Source organism: Seriola aureovittata, chromosome 6, assembly GCF_021018895.1.
Source record: "Seriola aureovittata isolate HTS-2021-v1 ecotype China chromosome 6, ASM2101889v1, whole genome shotgun sequence".
NCBI lineage: Eukaryota > Metazoa > Chordata > Actinopteri > Carangiformes > Carangidae > Seriola > Seriola aureovittata.
In genome coordinates this window covers 225,810-244,262 of record NC_079369.1, presented here as the reverse complement: position 1 = coordinate 244,262, position 18,453 = coordinate 225,810, and the positions used below count along the sequence as shown (strand labels likewise).

Here is an 18,453-nt window from a genome sequence, read left to right as displayed (position 1 = left end):
TTTGGAAGTGGTAGTCACATGTTTGGAAGTGGTAGTCTCATGTTTGGAAGTGGTAGTCACATGTTTGGAAGTGGTAGTCTCATGTTTGGAAGTGGTAGTCTCATGTTTGGAAGTGGTAGTCACATGTTTGGAAGTGGTAGTCTCATGTTTGGAAGTGGTAGTCACATGTTTGGAAGTGGTAGTCTCATGTTTGGAAGTGGTAGTCTCATGTTTGGAAGTGGTAGTCACATTTTTGGAAGTGGTAGTCTCGTGTTTGGAAGTGGTAGTCACATGTTTGGAAGTGGTAGTCTCGTGTTTGGAAGTGGTAGTCACATGTTTGGAAGTGGTAGTCTCATGTTTGGAAGTGGTAGTCACATGTTTGGAAGTGGTAGTCTCGTGTTTGGAAGTGGTAGTCTCGTGTTTGGAAGTGGTAGTCTCATGTTTGGAAGTGGTAGTCACGTGTTTGGAAGTGGTAGTCACATGTACTGAAGTAGTAGTCTCATGTTTGGAAGTGGTAGTCACGTGTTTGGAAGTGGTAGTCACATGTACTGAAGTGGTAGTCTCATGTTTGGAAGTGGTAGTCATGTGTTTGGAAGTGGTAGTCACATGTACTGAAGTGGTAGTCACATGTACTGAAGTGGTAGTCTCATGTTTGGAAGTGGTAGTCACATGTTTGGAAGCGGTAGTCTCGTGTTTGGAAGTGGTAGTCACGTGTTTGGAAGTGGTAGTCTCGTGTTTGGAAGTGGTAGTCACATGTTTGGAAGTGGTAGTCTCATGTTTGGAAGTGGTAGTCACGTGTTTGGAAGTGGTAGTCACGTGTTTGGAAGTGGTAGTCTCGTGTTTGGAAGTGGTAGTCACATGTACTGAAGTGGTGTTCTCATGTTTGGAAGTGGTAGTCACGTGTTTGGAAGTGGTAGTCACATGTACTGAAGTGGTAGTCTCATGTTTGGAAGTGGTAGTCACATGTTTGGAAGTGGTAGTCACATGTTTGGAAGTGGTAGTCTCATGTTTGGAAGTGGTAGTCTCGTGTTTGGAAGTGGTAGTCACGTGTTTGGAAGTGGTAGTCACATTTTTGGAAGTGGTAGTCACATGTACTGAAGTAGTAGTCTCATGTTTGGAAGTGGTAGTCACGTGTTTGGAAGTGGTAGTCACATGTACTGAAGTGGTAGTCTCATGTTTGGAAGTGGTAGTCATGTGTTTGGAAGTGGTAGTCACATGTACTGAAGTGGTAGTCTCATGTTTGGAAGTGGTAGTCACATGTTTGGAAGTGGTAGTCTCGTGTTTGGAAGTGGTAGTCACGTGTTTGGAAGTGGTAGTCTCGTGTTTGGAAGTGGTAGTCACATGTTTGGAAGTGGTAGTCTCATGTTTGGAAGTGGTAGTCACGTGTTTGGAAGTGGTAGTCACGTGTTTGGAAGTGGTAGTCTCGTGTTTGGAAGTGGTAGTCACATGTACTGAAGTGGTGTTCTCATGTTTGGAAGTGGTAGTCACGTGTTTGGAAGTGGTAGTCACATGTACTGAAGTGGTAGTCTCATGTTTGGAAGTGGTAGTCACATGTTTGGAAGTGGTAGTCTCGTGTTTGGAAGTGGTAGTCACGTGTTTGGAAGTGGTAGTCACGTGTTTGGAAGTGGTAGTCACATGTACTGAAGTGGTAGTCTCATGTTTGGAAGTGGTAGTCACATGTTTGGAAGTAGTAGTCTCGTGTTTGGAAGTGGTAGTCTCGTGTTTGGAAGTGGTAGTCACATGTTTGGAAGTGGTAGTCACATGTTTGGAAGTGGTAGTCACATGTTTGGAAGTGGTAGTCACATGTTTGGAAGTGGTAGTCACATGTTTGGAAGTGGTAGTCTCATGTTTGGAAGTGGTAGTCACATGTTTGGAAGTGGTAGTCTCATGTTTGGAAGTGGTAGTCACGTGTTTGGAAGTGGTAGTCACATGTACTGAAGTGGTAGTCACATGTTTGGAAGTGGTAGTCACGTGTTTGGAAGTGGTAGTCACATGTACTGAAGTGGTAGTCACATGTTTGGAAGTGGTAATCTCGTGTTTGGAAGTGGTAGTCACGTGTTTGGAAGTGGTAGTCTCGTGTTTGGAAGTGGTAGTCACGTGTTTGGAAGTGGTAGTCACGTGTTTGGAAGTGGTAGTCTCGTGTTTGGAAGTGGTAGTCACATGTACTGAAGTGGTAGTCTCATGTTTGGAAGTGGTAGTCACGTGTTTGGAAGTGGTAGTCACATGTACTGAAGTGGTAGTCTCATGTTTGGAAGTGGTAGTCACATGTTTGGAAGTGGTAGTCTCGTGTTTGGAAGTGGTAGTCACGTGTTTGGAAGTGGTAGTCACGTGTTTGGAAGTGGTAGTCACATGTTTGGAAGTGGTAGTCTCATGTTTGGAAGTGGTAGTCACATGTTTGGAAGTGGTAGTCTCATGTTTGGAAGTGGTAGTCTCATGTTTGGAAGTGGTAGTCACATGTTTGGAAGTGGTAGTCTCATGTTTGGAAGTGGTAGTCACATGTTTGGAAGTGGTAGTCTCATGTTTGGAAGTGGTAGTCTCATGTTTGGAAGTGGTAGTCACATTTTTGGAAGTGGTAGTCTCGTGTTTGGAAGTGGTAGTCACATGTTTGGAAGTGGTAGTCTCGTGTTTGGAAGTGGTAGTCACATGTTTGGAAGTGGTAGTCTCATGTTTGGAAGTGGTAGTCACATGTTTGGAAGTGGTAGTCTCGTGTTTGGAAGTGGTAGTCTCGTGTTTGGAAGTGGTAGTCTCATGTTTGGAAGTGGTAGTCACGTGTTTGGAAGTGGTAGTCACATGTACTGAAGTAGTAGTCTCATGTTTGGAAGTGGTAGTCACGTGTTTGGAAGTGGTAGTCACATGTACTGAAGTGGTAGTCTCATGTTTGGAAGTGGTAGTCATGTGTTTGGAAGTGGTAGTCACATGTACTGAAGTGGTAGTCACATGTACTGAAGTGGTAGTCTCATGTTTGGAAGTGGTAGTCACATGTTTGGAAGCGGTAGTCTCGTGTTTGGAAGTGGTAGTCACGTGTTTGGAAGTGGTAGTCTCGTGTTTGGAAGTGGTAGTCACATGTTTGGAAGTGGTAGTCTCATGTTTGGAAGTGGTAGTCACGTGTTTGGAAGTGGTAGTCACGTGTTTGGAAGTGGTAGTCTCGTGTTTGGAAGTGGTAGTCACATGTACTGAAGTGGTGTTCTCATGTTTGGAAGTGGTAGTCACGTGTTTGGAAGTGGTAGTCACATGTACTGAAGTGGTAGTCTCATGTTTGGAAGTGGTAGTCACATGTTTGGAAGTGGTAGTCTCATGTTTGGAAGTGGTAGTCACGTGTTTGGAAGTGGTAGTCACATGTACTGAAGTGGTAGTCACATGTTTGGAAGTGGTAGTCACGTGTTTGGAAGTGGTAGTCACATGTACTGAAGTGGTAGTCACATGTTTGGAAGTGGTAATCTCGTGTTTGGAAGTGGTAGTCACGTGTTTGGAAGTGGTAGTCTCGTGTTTGGAAGTGGTAGTCACGTGTTTGGAAGTGGTAGTCACGTGTTTGGAAGTGGTAGTCTCGTGTTTGGAAGTGGTAGTCACATGTACTGAAGTGGTAGTCTCATGTTTGGAAGTGGTAGTCACGTGTTTGGAAGTGGTAGTCACATGTACTGAAGTGGTAGTCTCATGTTTGGAAGTGGTAGTCACATGTTTGGAAGTGGTAGTCTCGTGTTTGGAAGTGGTAGTCACGTGTTTGGAAGTGGTAGTCACGTGTTTGGAAGTGGTAGTCACATGTACTGAAGTGGTAGTCTCATGTTTGGAAGTGGTAGTCACATGTTTGGAAGTGGTAGTCACGTGTTTGGAAGTGGTAGTCTCATGTTTGGAAGTGGTAGTCACGTGTTTGGAAGTGGTAGTCACGTGTTTGGAAGTGGTAGTCTCGTGTTTGGAAGTGGTAGTCACGTGTTTGGAGGTGGTAGTCACATGTTTGGAAGTGGTAGTCTCATGTTTGGAAGTGGTAGTCACGTGTTTGGAAGTGGTAGTCTCATGTTTGGAAGTGGTAGTCTCATGTTTGGAAGTGGTAGTCACGTGTTTGGAAGTGGTAGTCACATGTACTGAAGTGGTAGTCTCATGTTTGGAAGTGGTAGTCTCGTGTTTGGAAGTGGTAGTCACGTGTTTGGAAGTGGTAGTCTCGTGTTTGGAAGTGGTAGTCTCGTGTTTGGAAGTGGTAGTCACGTGTTTGGAAGTGGTAGTCACGTGTTTGGAAGTGGTAGTCTCATGTTTGGAAGTGGTAGTCACGTGTTTGGAAGTGGTAGTCTCATGTTTGGAAGTGGTAGTCTCATGTTTGGAAGTGGTAGTCACGTGTTTGGAAGTGGTAGTCACATGTACTGAAGTGGTAGTCTCATGTTTGGAAGTGGTAGTCTCGTGTTTGGAAGTGGTAGTCACGTGTTTGGAAGTGGTAGTCTCGTGTTTGGAAGTGGTAGTCTCGTGTTTGGAAGTGGTAATCTCGTGTTTGGAAGTGGTAGTCTCGTGTTTGGAAGTGGTAGTCACGTGTTTGGAAGTGGTAGTCACGTGTTTGGAAGTGGTAGTCACGTGTTTGGAAGTGGTAGTCTCGTGTTTGGAAGTGGTAGTCACGTGTTTGGAAGTGGTAGTCACGTGTTTGGAAGTGGTAGTCTCATGTTTGGAAGTGGTAGTCACATGTTTGGAAGTGGTAGTCACATGTTTGGAAGTGGTAGTCTCATGTTTGGAAGTGGTAGTCACATGTTTGGAAGTGGTAGTCTCATGTTTGGAAGTGGTAGTCACGTGTTTGGAAGTGGTAGTCACATGTACTGAAGTGGTTGTCTCATGTTTGGAAGTGGTAGTCACATGTTTGGAAGTGGTAGTCTCGTGTTTGGAAGTGGTAGTCACGTGTTTGGAAGTGGTAGTCACGTGTTTGGAAGTGGTAGTCTCATGTTTGGAAGTGGTAGTCTCATGTTTGGAAGTGGTAGTCACATGTTTGGAAGTGGTAGTCTCGTGTTTGGAAGTGGTAGTCACATGTTTGGAAGTGGTAGTCTCGTGTTTGGAAGTGGTAGTCTCGTGTTTGGAAGTGGTAGTCTCGTGTTTGGAAGTGGTAGTCACATGTTTGGAAGTGGTAGTCTCGTGTTTGGAAGTGGTAGTCTCATGTTTGGAAGTGGTAGTCTCATGTTTGGAAGTGGTAGTCACGTGTTTGGAAGTGGTAGTCTCATGTTTGGAAGTGGTAGTCACGTGTTTGGAAGTGGTAGTCTCATGTTTGGAAGTGGTAGTCATGTGTTGGGACATGAAACCCAAAGCCATGTGTTATAGTCAAATGTACTTCAGCAGCCAAATTTTAGGGACAGTTACATTTAAAACTTGGTGGCCACATGTTGGAGCCTGGTGGCCCAGTGTGAGCCTCAGGCTGAAGGTGCAGCAGACTGAGGAAGCTGATAGAAGCCTTTCTTTCTCGATCTCCTCAGGTAGTCGAGGAGCACAGCAGTAGCTGCCAGCCCAGCTGCCACGCAGATGGCTGGGATGATGACGACACTGAGTCTTGGAGGAAAGCTGGTGCTTCTCTCTGTGGGGGAAGGTAGAGGATTTCTTTAAACCAGACCACAAAGTGAGGGTGTTTTTTCCACTGACAACAAATCCGTTCCCAAACTGTGCTTAAAAAAACTTTAAATTGAGATTCCAAATTGGTCTGAACTGGTCTGACTGACCTCTGACACTGATGCTGAAGAATTTGACCTGGTACCCTAGGTCGTTGGTCACGTTGACCTGGTACAGCCCAGAGTCTCTGGCCGTGACATTGACCAATATAAAGGTGCCGTTGAGGGAGTATATCTCTGTCCCATTGGTCAGTTTCTTCAGGATCACAGCTGATGGCGGGGAGCTGATGGTTTGGCAGCAGACTGTGACATTTTGTCCCTCCTGGACCACCGTAGACGGTAGGACCAGGACTGTGGTGTTTCTCGGAGGAGCTGGACCACAAGAAACCAGATCAGAGTTAGAGCGTGGTTCACAGGTTGAACAGTAAAAGTGATGAGAGAGAGTCAGTGAGGCCTTCAGCTCAGATTTGGTCAGGTTAAGAGGAACTAATCTCTGTCTAACTCTCTCCTGAAGGAAGTGTCTCTGTCACTGATCATTCAGCTCAAATCTTAAGTGGTGAGAGCTGCTCAGACGAACCTGTTGACCTTTGGTTGGAACTTTGACCAATAGCTGTGTCATGTGACTGTTTCCTGCTGCTTCACTTCTGCTTTTCATGAGCTTTGGATCAGTTTCTGTTTTATTTTGTCACTGTCACATGAGAACCATTAAAAACACTGGTTGTCAGAATAATGCTTGAACACATTATGTAAAAACTCAGATATCAACATGATCTCAGGACCACAACACAACGCTTCACGTCTGTGCCTCTGCAGCTCGTCCCTCAGGTGTGGACACACCTGGAGTCATGTTGAATATTCTGCTGTTGGATCACAGAGCTGGATCCTCATCAGACTGATGGGGCTCTGTGAGAGCTGAAGTGTCTGACTCAGAGTTTATTTCTGTCCACAGCAGCTCCAGCTTCGTGTGGAGGAGTAAGATGTTGAGTGTTCAGATAACAGCCGTCACAACACAGACACTGATCCAACAAACAGCAGAAGAAGAAACTGAACACAGGAAGAGAAACATGTGGAAATCCCAGATTCAAAGTTTCTTATCGAGAACTGACATTCTGTTAAAAGAGTTCCAGCAGACACTAAACTGAATTCACTGAGTCACTCTGAATGAGTCACATTGTCAGTTTCACTTTTACACTTTAATCTCTCTAAGATGCGTCTTATTGACCAGCTGTGAACAAAAAGAAAACTCCTCTTGCATGTTTTTACCCATTTGACCATTATTGTTGACTTGTATTATTATTGTTATTATTATTATTATTGTTATTATTATATTATTATATCCATTATTTTTATTCTCCTAGAAAGGACAACAATCCTTTTAGTGATGATACACATCCATGATTGTATATTGATCTGCTCTTTGTCTTTGTGAATAAAGATTATTGATCTGACCTCTGACCCTGATGGATCTGAACTCCAGCTGGGATCCGTACTGGTTCGAGGCTTCACACTGGTAGAGGGCGGAGTCTTCCAGGAGGGCGGAGGAGAGGCTGAAGGAGAGTGAGGAGGAGGCGGAGTCAGTCCTCTGAAGCCCAACCCCTTCCTTCTTCAGCACCAGGTTGGGGGGCGGAGCTCCATCTGAGTGGCAGGTAATTGTTACCTGCTGACCTTCCACCACCTCCTCACCTGGACTCACAGAGATGGAGGTTCTCCTCGGAGCATCTGCAACACAAACAGACCAGGACTGAGATTAAGGCTGAATCTGAGTTTAATGAAAACCTGAATCTGAATTTAACAAAACCTGAATTTGATCTTAAAAAAACTGAATCTGAGTTTAACAGATAAACGTCAGATTAAGGGAAATCTGGAATCCGAGTTAAAAATAAAACCTGAATCTGGAATTTCCTGTGGGTACGCCATTTCTGTATCAGACTATATTTAGTTTTTAGTCACATAAACACATTTATTCTGTGTAAACACTGGACCAACAGCAAGAGATCATAGTTTTTCTTTTAGAATCTAAATTGTAAGAATCCAGAACATGTGGCTCAAAAATCATGAAGATCTGATTCCTGTTGTTCTAGAGGTGTTTACAGAAAACCGTCGATCTCCTGTGAGAAATGACTAAAGAAAAGAAAAATCTGGATCAGTTTGAAAAGTTTGATGGATGTGAATCAGCTGATATTTTAAGTGCTGTAAAAGAAATGATAAAATGCCTTTGTGGACATTAAAGGGTTAACTCCTGTTGACACGCCTCCTTCACTGACTCGTTAAGAACGGTGTCGTCTACATACTGATGGACTCTGCTGTTTGTCCGTCATTCATACATGTGCAGAACTGTAAAGGTGCACGTATGGTTCCCTGAGTAACATCGTAATGTCCAGTTCCCTGAGGACCATCGTTAGGTGGGTCCAGACTTCTACTCTCAAGGAGTCAAAGCTGAGTTCCTGTAGGTTCCCAGATCAGATCGGATCAGATTTAGTTCTGGACTCAGCTGAGGGTTCTACGCAGGACCACAAACTGTTCTTCAGGGAACTGAACAAGGACTTTAATCATTCTGCTGAAATAAAGTGAGCTAAAACAAAGTCTGTCACAGTAAGACTCACAGTGGACCAGCAGAGGGACACTGGTCCTCCTGGACCACCACCTGTCTCCATCATCCCTCATCAGCTTCAGCTCCGCTCTGCAGGTCAGAACCTGCTGGTCTTCCTCAATCCGGTGCTTAAGAACAGATGAGATGTTCTGTAAAGAACCGGAGATCTCAAAGGACTCTGACATTAGCGTTGTGTTCCCCAACAGCCACTGGATCCTCAGCCAATCAGTAGAAAAGACGTTAATGACATCACAGCGAAGGACTGCCTCCTGACCCAGAACAACCGGACCAGGATCCTTCACAACCGGATCAGACGGAAACGCTGGAGAGAATTAACAAGTGAAAACAGATCAGGACTGTTAAAGAACCAAACCGGGCTTTTACTGTTCACCTGGTCATTTGATTAATTATCCTTCAGGTGTGTCACCTGACATGTGACAGCAGTGGCCAATCAGCTACTTCTGATTGAACAGTTATGAGCTTTTTATAACTGATCTGCTAGTTAGCGAGTTGGTAGACAGCTGCTAGTTAAAGCTCATTAACAGTTTGTTATGATGATGAAGATCAGCTGGTTCAGCTCTTCAGTCTGAACAAACGTCTTGTCCTGTTTCTGTCTCTGAGCTGTGGGAGGATTTACTGTCAGAGTCAGGGGGGTAGGTGTGTGTGTGTGTGTGTGTGTGTGTGTGTGTGTGTGTGTGTGTGTGTGTGTGTGTGTGTGTGTGTGTGTGTGTGTGTGGAGTGTGTATGGGGGTTTGTTGTGTCAGTTTGTGTTCCTCCTCAGACTAAAGACAGATCTGAGGGAGGAAACATTCCAGCTCCTGGAACTAAACCAACAGAGAGAAACTCTGTGACCTTTGACCTCTGTGCTCTGACTCAGTGTGTCAAAACAAACTGCAGCTCTGACTCGAGTCTTGGATCATCAGAGAGGATAAACAATAATCAATAAACAATAAACAACACTACAAAATTGAGCACCCGTGGCACTAATGAACATGTTTTATGGTGTTATGAATCAACAGTTTGTTGATGTTTTACTCTAATATGAATCAAACTGAAGGCACTGTGTTTTCACTGTGAACTCAGGATGATGAGCATTAATTAAAACAAGAAACACATTATTACAAACATGAAGAATTTATTCTTAAATTAAGGTTGTTCTCAGGGAATTCATTAATTTTAAATGATTGTTATTGATTAATAGTTAAAGGAAAAGTCATGGACGCCTCAAAATTTACTTCATTAATTTAGTGGGAGTTTTGCAAATTAAGGTGTTTTAATGAGTTTGTTCAGACCTTTTCAAATTAAATGATTAATGTGTCTGGTGTATCAGGTGTATCTGACTCACAGTAGACCTGGACCTGCGTGGTTCTGGTCCTGGTGACAGATTCACACTCGGCCTCACAGCGGTAGAATCCCTGATCCTGGAGGTCCAGGTCCTGCAGGTGGAGCTGGGACAGTCTGTCCTGCTGCTGCGTCCTCTGGAGGACGGTCTGGTCCTGGTCCACCCAGGTGAGAGTGGGAGGGTGGAGACATCCAGAAGCTGTACAGGTGAGGACCAGATCTGAACCCCTCTCTGCTACTGAGACCACAGGACCGGGCTGCACCTGCAGAGGGTGAGCTGAGAGACGGAACGACTCTCAATCATCAATCAATCATCAATCAATAATCAATAATAAAAAAAATCGATCAATAATGATGTAAATAATAATAATAACTAGAAAATTCCAGGGAAATTTTGAGTGCCACGGGGGCTACTGCCGGGATGAGTACATGATTTATTTCCAGTGTTCAAAAGTCACCCTGATCATATTCTGGTTTTGAGAAATGTCTTGATATAAAAGACTCTGATATAAAACAATGTCACATCCCTCCATCATGTATTATGTGGGAAATATCTCATATTCTGTCTTGTTTTTTTTAATAAAACAAGAGGCAACATGTCTTCAAACTGGCATTTAAAGGGTTAAAATCCTGAAAACTAATAAACATTTGGTAGGTTTGAGCAGAACTGAAGTGGTTTAAGAGATTTATGCAAAAAAAGCAGAAAAAAATATTGATATATGATGATTTTATAGCATTTTCTTTGTGTGTCCTTTTTTGGACGCGAGGAACCCCAGAGGGGACAAAATGTGTTACCAGTGTATTATAGACCTGTAACAGTAACTGACATTAGATTTTAAAAATATGTCAAAAAAGACACTTTCTTGCAGAAATCCATACCTTCAGCTGTAACACAGCCAAAATGATCAGCAAATCAAAAAAGAAAAGTGAAGAAAATGTCCAAAAAAGGACAGAGGGACCCCTGAGGGTTAATAAATCCCATGAACCGCTATTTAAATTACCACTATTATGTTTTTTTCTGTGCTAAATTTAACATTACTGGGGAGGAGAGCAACGCGACTAGAAGTGACAGCGAGAGAGGGCTAGTAGCTTCTCCTCTCCTCTGTCTCAGCGGAGACCGTCACAGCTTCATTCACTCTTTTAACAAAACAAAACAAAAAGCAACGAAGGAAGCAGTAAATGGACTTACATATTTAAGACCTAACTAAATGTAATTTAAGACCTAACATGCGGCTAATGTAAAGCTAGCGGAGCTTGGAGAGTTGGTTATCTGGTTGCTAGGCGCACGCACGCACGCACACAGGTCAGGAGCTGCCGTTGCCATGGCAATGTGAAAATCTGCCCAGAATTTGGCTTCTACATGGCTTCAAAACAACTGCAAATTATGAGAAAACCGTTACTTCTTTTCAAAAACCGAAAAAACCGTGCCAGACACTGAAGCCAGAAGTTTCTTACAGTCTCTATTTTATTCAGATATTCCTTAAAATGAGTGAGTAAGCTCAGTGCGAAGACAGAGTGAGATTCTTTTGAAAAAAAAAAGACGATTACATTAGGTGTCAATGAGAGTGAGACAGGTATTGCTGCCGGACTCGGCACCCTCGTTTAAATTTTGTGCAAACCCTGCCTGTCAAAGTTACATTTTATGAATCCCAACAACTATGTCTACATTTTCAGAAAGAATTATTTGTCTCCTTTTTACGGTTTGGCCGCGAGCTCGAGTTAAAAATAAAAATAAAGGTTCTTTTTTACTGCTTCACGCACTCTAGCCAACTGACGCTTTCACTCTAACTTTGAAGAAAAAGCGATTTGCACTCCTCCTTTGAGTGCTCACAGTTTGAAAAGTTTACATGTTATGTAAAAACAGTTCCTGTCTTTTTGAGAGAGCAGAAGTTTTCCTCCGTTTTATAGTTTGAATCACATTTCTACGTGCAGGTATGAGAGAGCTGGGTGACTCAGAAAAAAGGTGAAATTTTGTGGGTTTCTAAAGAAAATTCCAATGCATTCCTAATGCATTATTTATTCCCAGTTTTTTGGGAATAACTTTGGGAAAAATTGGAATTTTAACACCAAAAGTCATGGCATCTCTTTCGGGATCAAGACGCACATTTTGATGTATATATTACCAGGGTTTTCTCAAAGCTGCGAGACGAGTTACGCGCCAAAATTTGGCGAAAGAATAATAACTAGAAAATTCCAGGGAAATTTTGAGTGCCACGGGGGCTACTGCCGGGATGAGTACATGATTTATTTCCAGTGTTCAAAAGTCACCCTGATCATATTCTGGTTTTGAGAAATGTCTTGATATAAAAGACTCTGATATAAAACAATGTCACATCCCTCCATCATGTATTATGTGGGAAATATCTCATATTCTGTCTTGTTTTTTTTAATAAAACAAGAGGCAACATGTCTACAAACTGGCATTTAAAGGGTTAAAATCCTGAAAACTAATAAACATTTGGTTTGAGCAGAACTGAAGTGGTTTAAGAGATTTATGCAAAAAAAGCAGAAAAAAATATTGATATATGATGATTTTATAGCATTTTCTTTGTGTGTCCTTTTTTGGACGCGAGGAACCCCAGAGGGGACAAAATGTGTTACCAGTGTATAATAGACCTGTAACAGTAACTGACATTAGATTTTAAAAATATGTCAAAAAATACACTTTCTTGCAGAAATCCATACCTTCAGCTGTAACACAGCCAAAATGATCAGCAAATCAAAAAAGAAAAGTGAAGAAAATGTCCAAAAAAGGACAGAGGGACCCCTGAGGGTTAATAAATCCCATGAACCGCTATTTAAATTACCACTATTATGTTTTTTTCTGTGCTAAATTTAACATTACTGGGGAGGAGAGCAACGCGACTAGAAGTGACAGCGAGAGAGGGCTAGTAGCTTCTCCTCTCCTCTGTCTCAGCGGAGACCGTCACAACTTCATTCACTCTTTTAACAAAACAAAACAAAAAGCTACGAAGGAAGCAGTAAATGGACTTACATATTTAAGACCTAACTAAATGTAATTTAAGACCTAACATGCGGCTAATGTAAAGCTAGCGGAGCTTGGAGAGTTGGTTATCTGGTTGCTAGGCGCACGCACACAGGTCAGGAGCTGCCGTTGCCATGGCAATGTGAAAATCTGCCCAGAATTTGGCTTCTACATGGCTTCAAAACAACTGCAAATTATGAGAAAACCGTTACTTCTTTTCATAAACCGAAAAGACCGTGCCAGACACTGAAGCCAGAAGTTTCTTACAGTCTCTATTTTATTCAGATATTCCTTAAAATGAGTGAGTAAGCTCAGTGCGAAGACAGAGTGAGATTCTTTTGAAAGAAAAAGACGATTACATTAGGTGTCAATGAGAGTGAGACAGGTGTTGCTGCCGGACTCGGCACCCCCGTTTAAATTTTGTGCAGACCCTGCCTGTCAAAGTTACATTTGATGAATCCCAACAACTATGTCTACATTTTCAGAAAGAATTATTTGTCTCCTTTTTACGGTTTGGCCGCGAGCTCGAGTTAAAAATAAAAATAAAGGTTATTTTTTACTGCTTCACGCACTCTAGCCAGCTGACGCTTTCACTCTAACTTTGAAGAAAAAGTGATTTGCACTCCTCCTTTGAGTGCTCACAGTTTGAAAAGTTTACATGTTATGTAAAAACAGTTCCTGTCTTTTTGAGAGAGCAGAAGTTTTCCTCCGTTTTATAGTTTGAATCACATTTCTACGTGCAGGTATGAGAGAGCTGGGTGACTCAGAAAAAAGGTGCAATTTTGTCGAAAAAAGGTGGGTTTCTAAAGAAAATTCCAATGCATTCCTAATGCATTATTTATTCCCAGTTTTTTGGGAATAACTTTGGGAAAAATTGGAATTTTAACACCAAAAGTCATAGCATCTCTTTCGGGATCAAGACGCACGTTTTGATGTATATATTACCGGGGTTTTCTCAAAGCTGCGGGACGAGTTACGCACCAAAATTTGGCGGAAGAATAATAAACCCGAAACAGAATATTAATAGATGCCTCGGGGCTGAGCACCTAATAATGGCACTAATAATGTTAAATGAATTGATTGACTATACATTGATTGATTATATATTGATTGACTGTATATCTGCTCCTTGTCTTTGTGAATAAAGTTTATTGATCTGACCTCTGACCCTGATGGATCTGGACTCCAGCTGGGATCCGTACTGGTTCAAGGCTTCACACTGGTAGAGGGCGGAGTCTTCAAGGAGGGCGGAGCCGAGGCTGAAGGAGAGTGAGGAGGAGGCGGGGTCAGTCCTCTGCAGCTCCACCCCTTCCTTCTTCAGCACCAGGTTGGGGGGCGGAGCTCCTTGTGAGCGGCAGGTTATCATAACCTGCTGACCCTCCACCACCTCCTCACCTGGACTCACAGAGATGGAGGTGTCGCTGGGTGGAGCTGTGTGTGGGGGGTGGGGGTGACAGGTGTTACAGCTGGTGGCAGGTTACCTGCAGAGATAGTAAATGAAACAGGAGCTACACTCTTACCGTGAACAGTCAGGTCCACAGCGGCCGTCTGGTTCCCCTCGCTGTTCCTGGCCTCACACTCGTAGCGTCCGGCTTCGGACAGACTCACTGCTCTGAAGACCAGCTGACGGCCCCCCCCCCGCCGCTCAGACCCACCATCTGCCGTCCTCAAGCTCCAGCTTATGGTCGGTTCAGGGTTTCCCTCCACCGAACAAGAGAGGGTGAGCGGAGAGTCAGCCATCACCAACACCGAGTTTGAGATCCATGTCACCACAGGAGCATCTGCGGAGGACTCAAGGTCAGATCCTGAAACCTGAACCAGATCAACTTGAACCAGATCCTGACAGTCTGAGGCCGATCCAGACTCAGACTCAGGACTCAGAATCAAACAGTATGACTCTGACAGTAGGGCTCAGACTCAGATTCAGTCTCTGACAGTAAGACTCAGACGAAGACAGTAGGACTCAGACTCAGGACTCAGACTCAGATTCAGACTCAGACAGTAGGACTCAGACTCAGACTCAATCTCAGTCTCAGACTCAGACTCAGGACTCAGACAGCAGGACTCAGACTCAAAACTCAGACAGTAGGACTCAGACTCAATTTCAGTCTCAGACTCAGACTCAGGACTCAGACAGCAGGACTCAGACTCAAAACTCAGACAGTAGGACTCAGACTCAATCTCAGTCTCAGACTCAGACTCAGACTCAGGACTCAGACAGTAGGACTCAGACAGCAGGACTCAGACTCAAAACTCAGACAGTAGGACTCAGACTCAGGACTCAGACAGTAGGACTCATAATTAGGACTCAGAATCAAAACTCTGACAGTAGGACTCTGACAATAGGACTCAGACTCAGATTCAGACTCAGACAGTATGACTCAGACTCAGACAGTAGGACTCAGACTCAAAACTCAGACAGTAGGACTCAGACTCAGACTCAATCTCAGTCTCAGACTCAGGACTCAGACGGTAGGACTCAGACAGCAGGACTCAGACTCAAAACTCAGACAGTAGGACTCAGACTCAATCTCAGACTCAGGACTCAGACAGTAGGACTCAGACTCAAAACTCAGACAGTAGGACTCAGACTCAGACTCAATCTCAGTCTCAGACTCAGGACTCAGACAGTAGGACTCAGACTCAGGACTCAGACAGTAGGACTCAGACTCAGACTCAATCTCAGTCTCAGACTTAGACTCAGACTTACAGAGGATGTTTAGGGGAACGGTGGTCTCTCTGGTCCTGATTCCAGCTGGCAGGTCTGGCAGGTCCAGCATGGCCCTGCAGCTGATGTTGGATCCTGAGTCCTGGTTCTGGGGAGTGAACTTGTACTCAGACCGGACAGAGCTGGATCCAGGATCTCCAACAGTGCTCTGCAGGAATGAGCCCCCCATGAACCAGGTGAGGGTCAGCTGCTCGGCAGGGTAAAGATCAGACACATGACAGGTCAGGATGGACTCCGCCCCCAGTTTCAGCTGGTCCTGGCCTTGGATCACAGGGGCTGATGGGAAGGCTGGATCCAGCAGACACACAGAGGACAGAGACTAGGTTTCATTGATCCACATCAGGTCTGACACCAGAACGAGGATAGCTGGACATCAAACCAGGAGTGTGTGTGTGTGTGTGTGTGTGTGTGTGTGTGTGTGTGTGTGTGTGAACTCACAGTACACGTGCACAGGGGTTTTGCCCTCCCTCTTGTCTCCTCCACAGCTAACCCTGCAGAGCAGAGTTCCTTCATGCTCCATCATCACAGGGTCAAAGGTCACCACAGACCTGGACCCATTGGTGCTGACGGAGGCTGTCAGTGGCCGGTCCCCCAGCGGGGACCAGGAGAGGCTTGGGACAACAGGACAGTCCTGGACAGAGCAGACCAGCTGCTGACGCTCCCCCAGTCTGAACAAAGGGTGTCTGGGAAACACGCTGACACGCAGACCCTGAACGCACCACGATGACATCAGCAACACAGCTGAGGACACAAACAACAACAACAGATCAGACCTGAGAATCCATCAGTCCAGGTTCTACTGTTAGGTTCTAACGAGGTTCCTCAACTCAGCTCAGAAAACATGTGTCTGTTTCTGAGAAGAACCTGAATGTCTCTGGTCTGGTTCAGCTCTGGTCTCAGTCTGATTCTGGTCTCTGAGAATGAAACTCCTCTGGTTGGTGGAGACATTCTTCAGTATTTTAACTCGAGGCCAGGTCAGTCACTCACACTTGATCCCAGTCTCAGACTCAGACTCAGGACTCAGACAGCAGGACTCAGACTCAAAACTCAGACAGTAGGACTCAGACTCAATTTCAGTCTCAGACTCAGACTCAGGACTCAGACAGCAGGACTCAGACTCAAAACTCAGACAGTAGGACTCAGACTCAATCTCAGTCTCAGACTCAGACTCAGACTCAGGACTCAGACAGTAGGACTCAGACAGCAGGACTCAGACTCAAAACTCAGACAGTAGGACTCAGACTCAGGACTCAGACAGTAGGACTCATAATTAGGACTCAGAATCAAAACTCTGACAGTAGGACTCTGACAATAGGACTCAGACTCAGATTCAGACTCAGACAGTATGACTCAGACTCAGACAGTAGGACTCAGACTCAAAACTCAGACAGTAGGACTCAGACTCAGACTCAATCTCAGTCTCAGACTCAGGACTCAGACGGTAGGACTCAGACAGCAGGACTCAGACTCAAAACTCAGACAGTAGGACTCAGACTCAATCTCAGACTCAGGACTCAGACAGTAGGACTCAGACTCAAAACTCAGACAGTAGGACTCAGACTCAGACTCAATCTCAGTCTCAGACTCAGGACTCAGACAGTAGGACTCAGACTCAGGACTCAGACAGTAGGACTCAGACTCAGACTCAATCTCAGTCTCAGACTTAGACTCAGACTTACAGAGGATGTTTAGGGGAACGGTGGTCTCTCTGGTCCTGATTCCAGCTGGCAGGTCTGGCAGGTCCAGCATGGCCCTGCAGCTGATGTTGGATCCTGAGTCCTGGTTCTGGGGAGTGAACTTGTACTCAGACCGGACAGAGCTGGATCCAGGATCTCCAACAGTGCTCTGCAGGAATGAGCCCCCCATGAACCAGGTGAGGGTCAGCTGCTCGGCAGGGTAAAGATCAGACACATGACAGGTCAGGATGGACTCCGCCCCCAGTTTCAGCTGGTCCTGGCCTTGGATCACAGGGGCTGATGGGAAGGCTGGATCCAGCAGACACACAGAGGACAGAGACTAGGTTTCATTGATCCACATCAGGTCTGACACCAGAACGAGGATAGCTGGACATCAAACCAGGAGTGTGTGTGTGTGTGTGTGTGTGTGTGTGTGTGTGTGTGTGTGTGTGAACTCACAGTACACGTGCACAGGGGTTTTGCCCTCCCTCTTGTCTCCTCCACAGCTAACCCTGCAGAGCAGAGTTCCTTCATGCTCCATCATCACAGGGTCAAAGGTCACCACAGACCTGGACCCATTGGTGCTGACGGAGGCTGTCAGTGGCCGGTCCCCCAGCGGGGACCAGGAGAGGCTTGGGACAACAGGACAGTCCTGGACAGAGCAGACCAGCTGCTGACGCTCCCCCAGTCTGAACAAAGGGTGTCTGGGAAACACGCTGACACGCAGACCCTGAACGCACCACGATGACATCAGCAACACAGCTGAGGACACAAACAACAACAACAGATCAGACCTGAGAATCCATCAGTCCAGGTTCTACTGTTAGGTTCTAACGAGGTTCCTCAACTCAGCTCAGAAAACATGTGTCTGTTTCTGAGAAGAACCTGAATGTCTCTGGTCTGGTTCAGCTCTGGTCTCAGTCTGATTCTGGTCTCTGAGAATGAAACTCCTCTGGTTGGTGGAGACATTCTTCAGTATTTTAACTCGAGGCCAGGTCAGTCACTCACACTTGATCCCAGTCTGTTTCATTAACATTAAACCTGATGTTAGAAACAAAAGGTGTGACTTGATAAACACAGATCAGTTTGTTGACCTTGGGGTCGTGACCTCTGGGTTGTGACCTGCTGTCTAAAAACTGATCTGCTGATATCTGACGTATTGATAATCAATACAAACTAAAAACCTGTTTTATCAAACACATTTTGCTTTTAAAGAATGAACCTTTAATCCGTTTCTGCTGAGTTATCAAGCCTCTCCGTTATTATTTCAGTCAGAGAACGTCTGAAAAACTAGAAGAACCTGAGGAACCTTCATGTTCTCAGACCAAAGAACAAAGATACAAACCAGAAATAATAAAAGAATCTTCTCACCTGTGATGAGCTGAGTAAAGATCCTACAGACAGACATGATCTCTCCACAGACTGTGGATGAACAGATGAATGGATGAATAAACAGATGTATAAACATGTGCAGAGCAGAGCAGCGTCTCTCCTGTGTCGATGTCTCAGAGTCTGAAGCTGAAAATCAGCTCGACACATGAACCAAATCAGAAACAAACGCCCCCTCAGCCCCCCCCCCCCCCCCCCCC

The 18,453-nt window shown here is 44.8% G+C and overlaps 1 protein-coding gene across 1 annotated transcript; it reads right to left on the bottom strand.

Moving 5' to 3' along the window:
* Positions 1–4,817: 4,817 nt before the first annotated feature.
* Positions 4,818–18,384, bottom strand: vcam1b (vascular cell adhesion molecule 1b). Its single transcript, XM_056378555.1, has 12 exons — positions 18,236–18,384; positions 17,324–17,626; positions 16,868–17,173; positions 15,627–15,929; positions 15,171–15,476; positions 13,981–14,241; positions 13,622–13,891; positions 9,479–9,751; positions 8,147–8,455; positions 6,993–7,262; positions 5,655–5,915; positions 4,818–5,512 (listed from the first exon to the last, which is right to left on the bottom strand). Exons 1-12 carry the CDS (start codon positions 18,330–18,332, stop codon positions 5,352–5,354), a joined length of 3,120 nt encoding a protein of 1,039 aa, XP_056234530.1. The 5' UTR covers positions 18,333–18,384; the 3' UTR covers positions 4,818–5,351.
* Positions 18,385–18,453: the final 69 nt, after the last annotated feature.

Bases quoted from the DNA above. Each gene is read 5' to 3' on its own strand.
- vcam1b (XM_056378555.1), bottom strand. From the start codon at position 18,332: ATGTTTATACATCTGTTTATTCATCCATTCATCTGTTCATCCACAGTC. The intron at 17,627-18,235 runs GTGAGAAGATTC...TTGTGTCCTCAG, and splicing joins CTTTACTCAGCTCATCACAG to CTGTGTTGCTGATGTCATCG. The intron at 7,263-8,146 runs GTGAGTCTTACT...TTTGTGTTGCAG, and splicing joins TGTCCCTCTGCTGGTCCACT to ATGCTCCGAGGAGAACCTCC.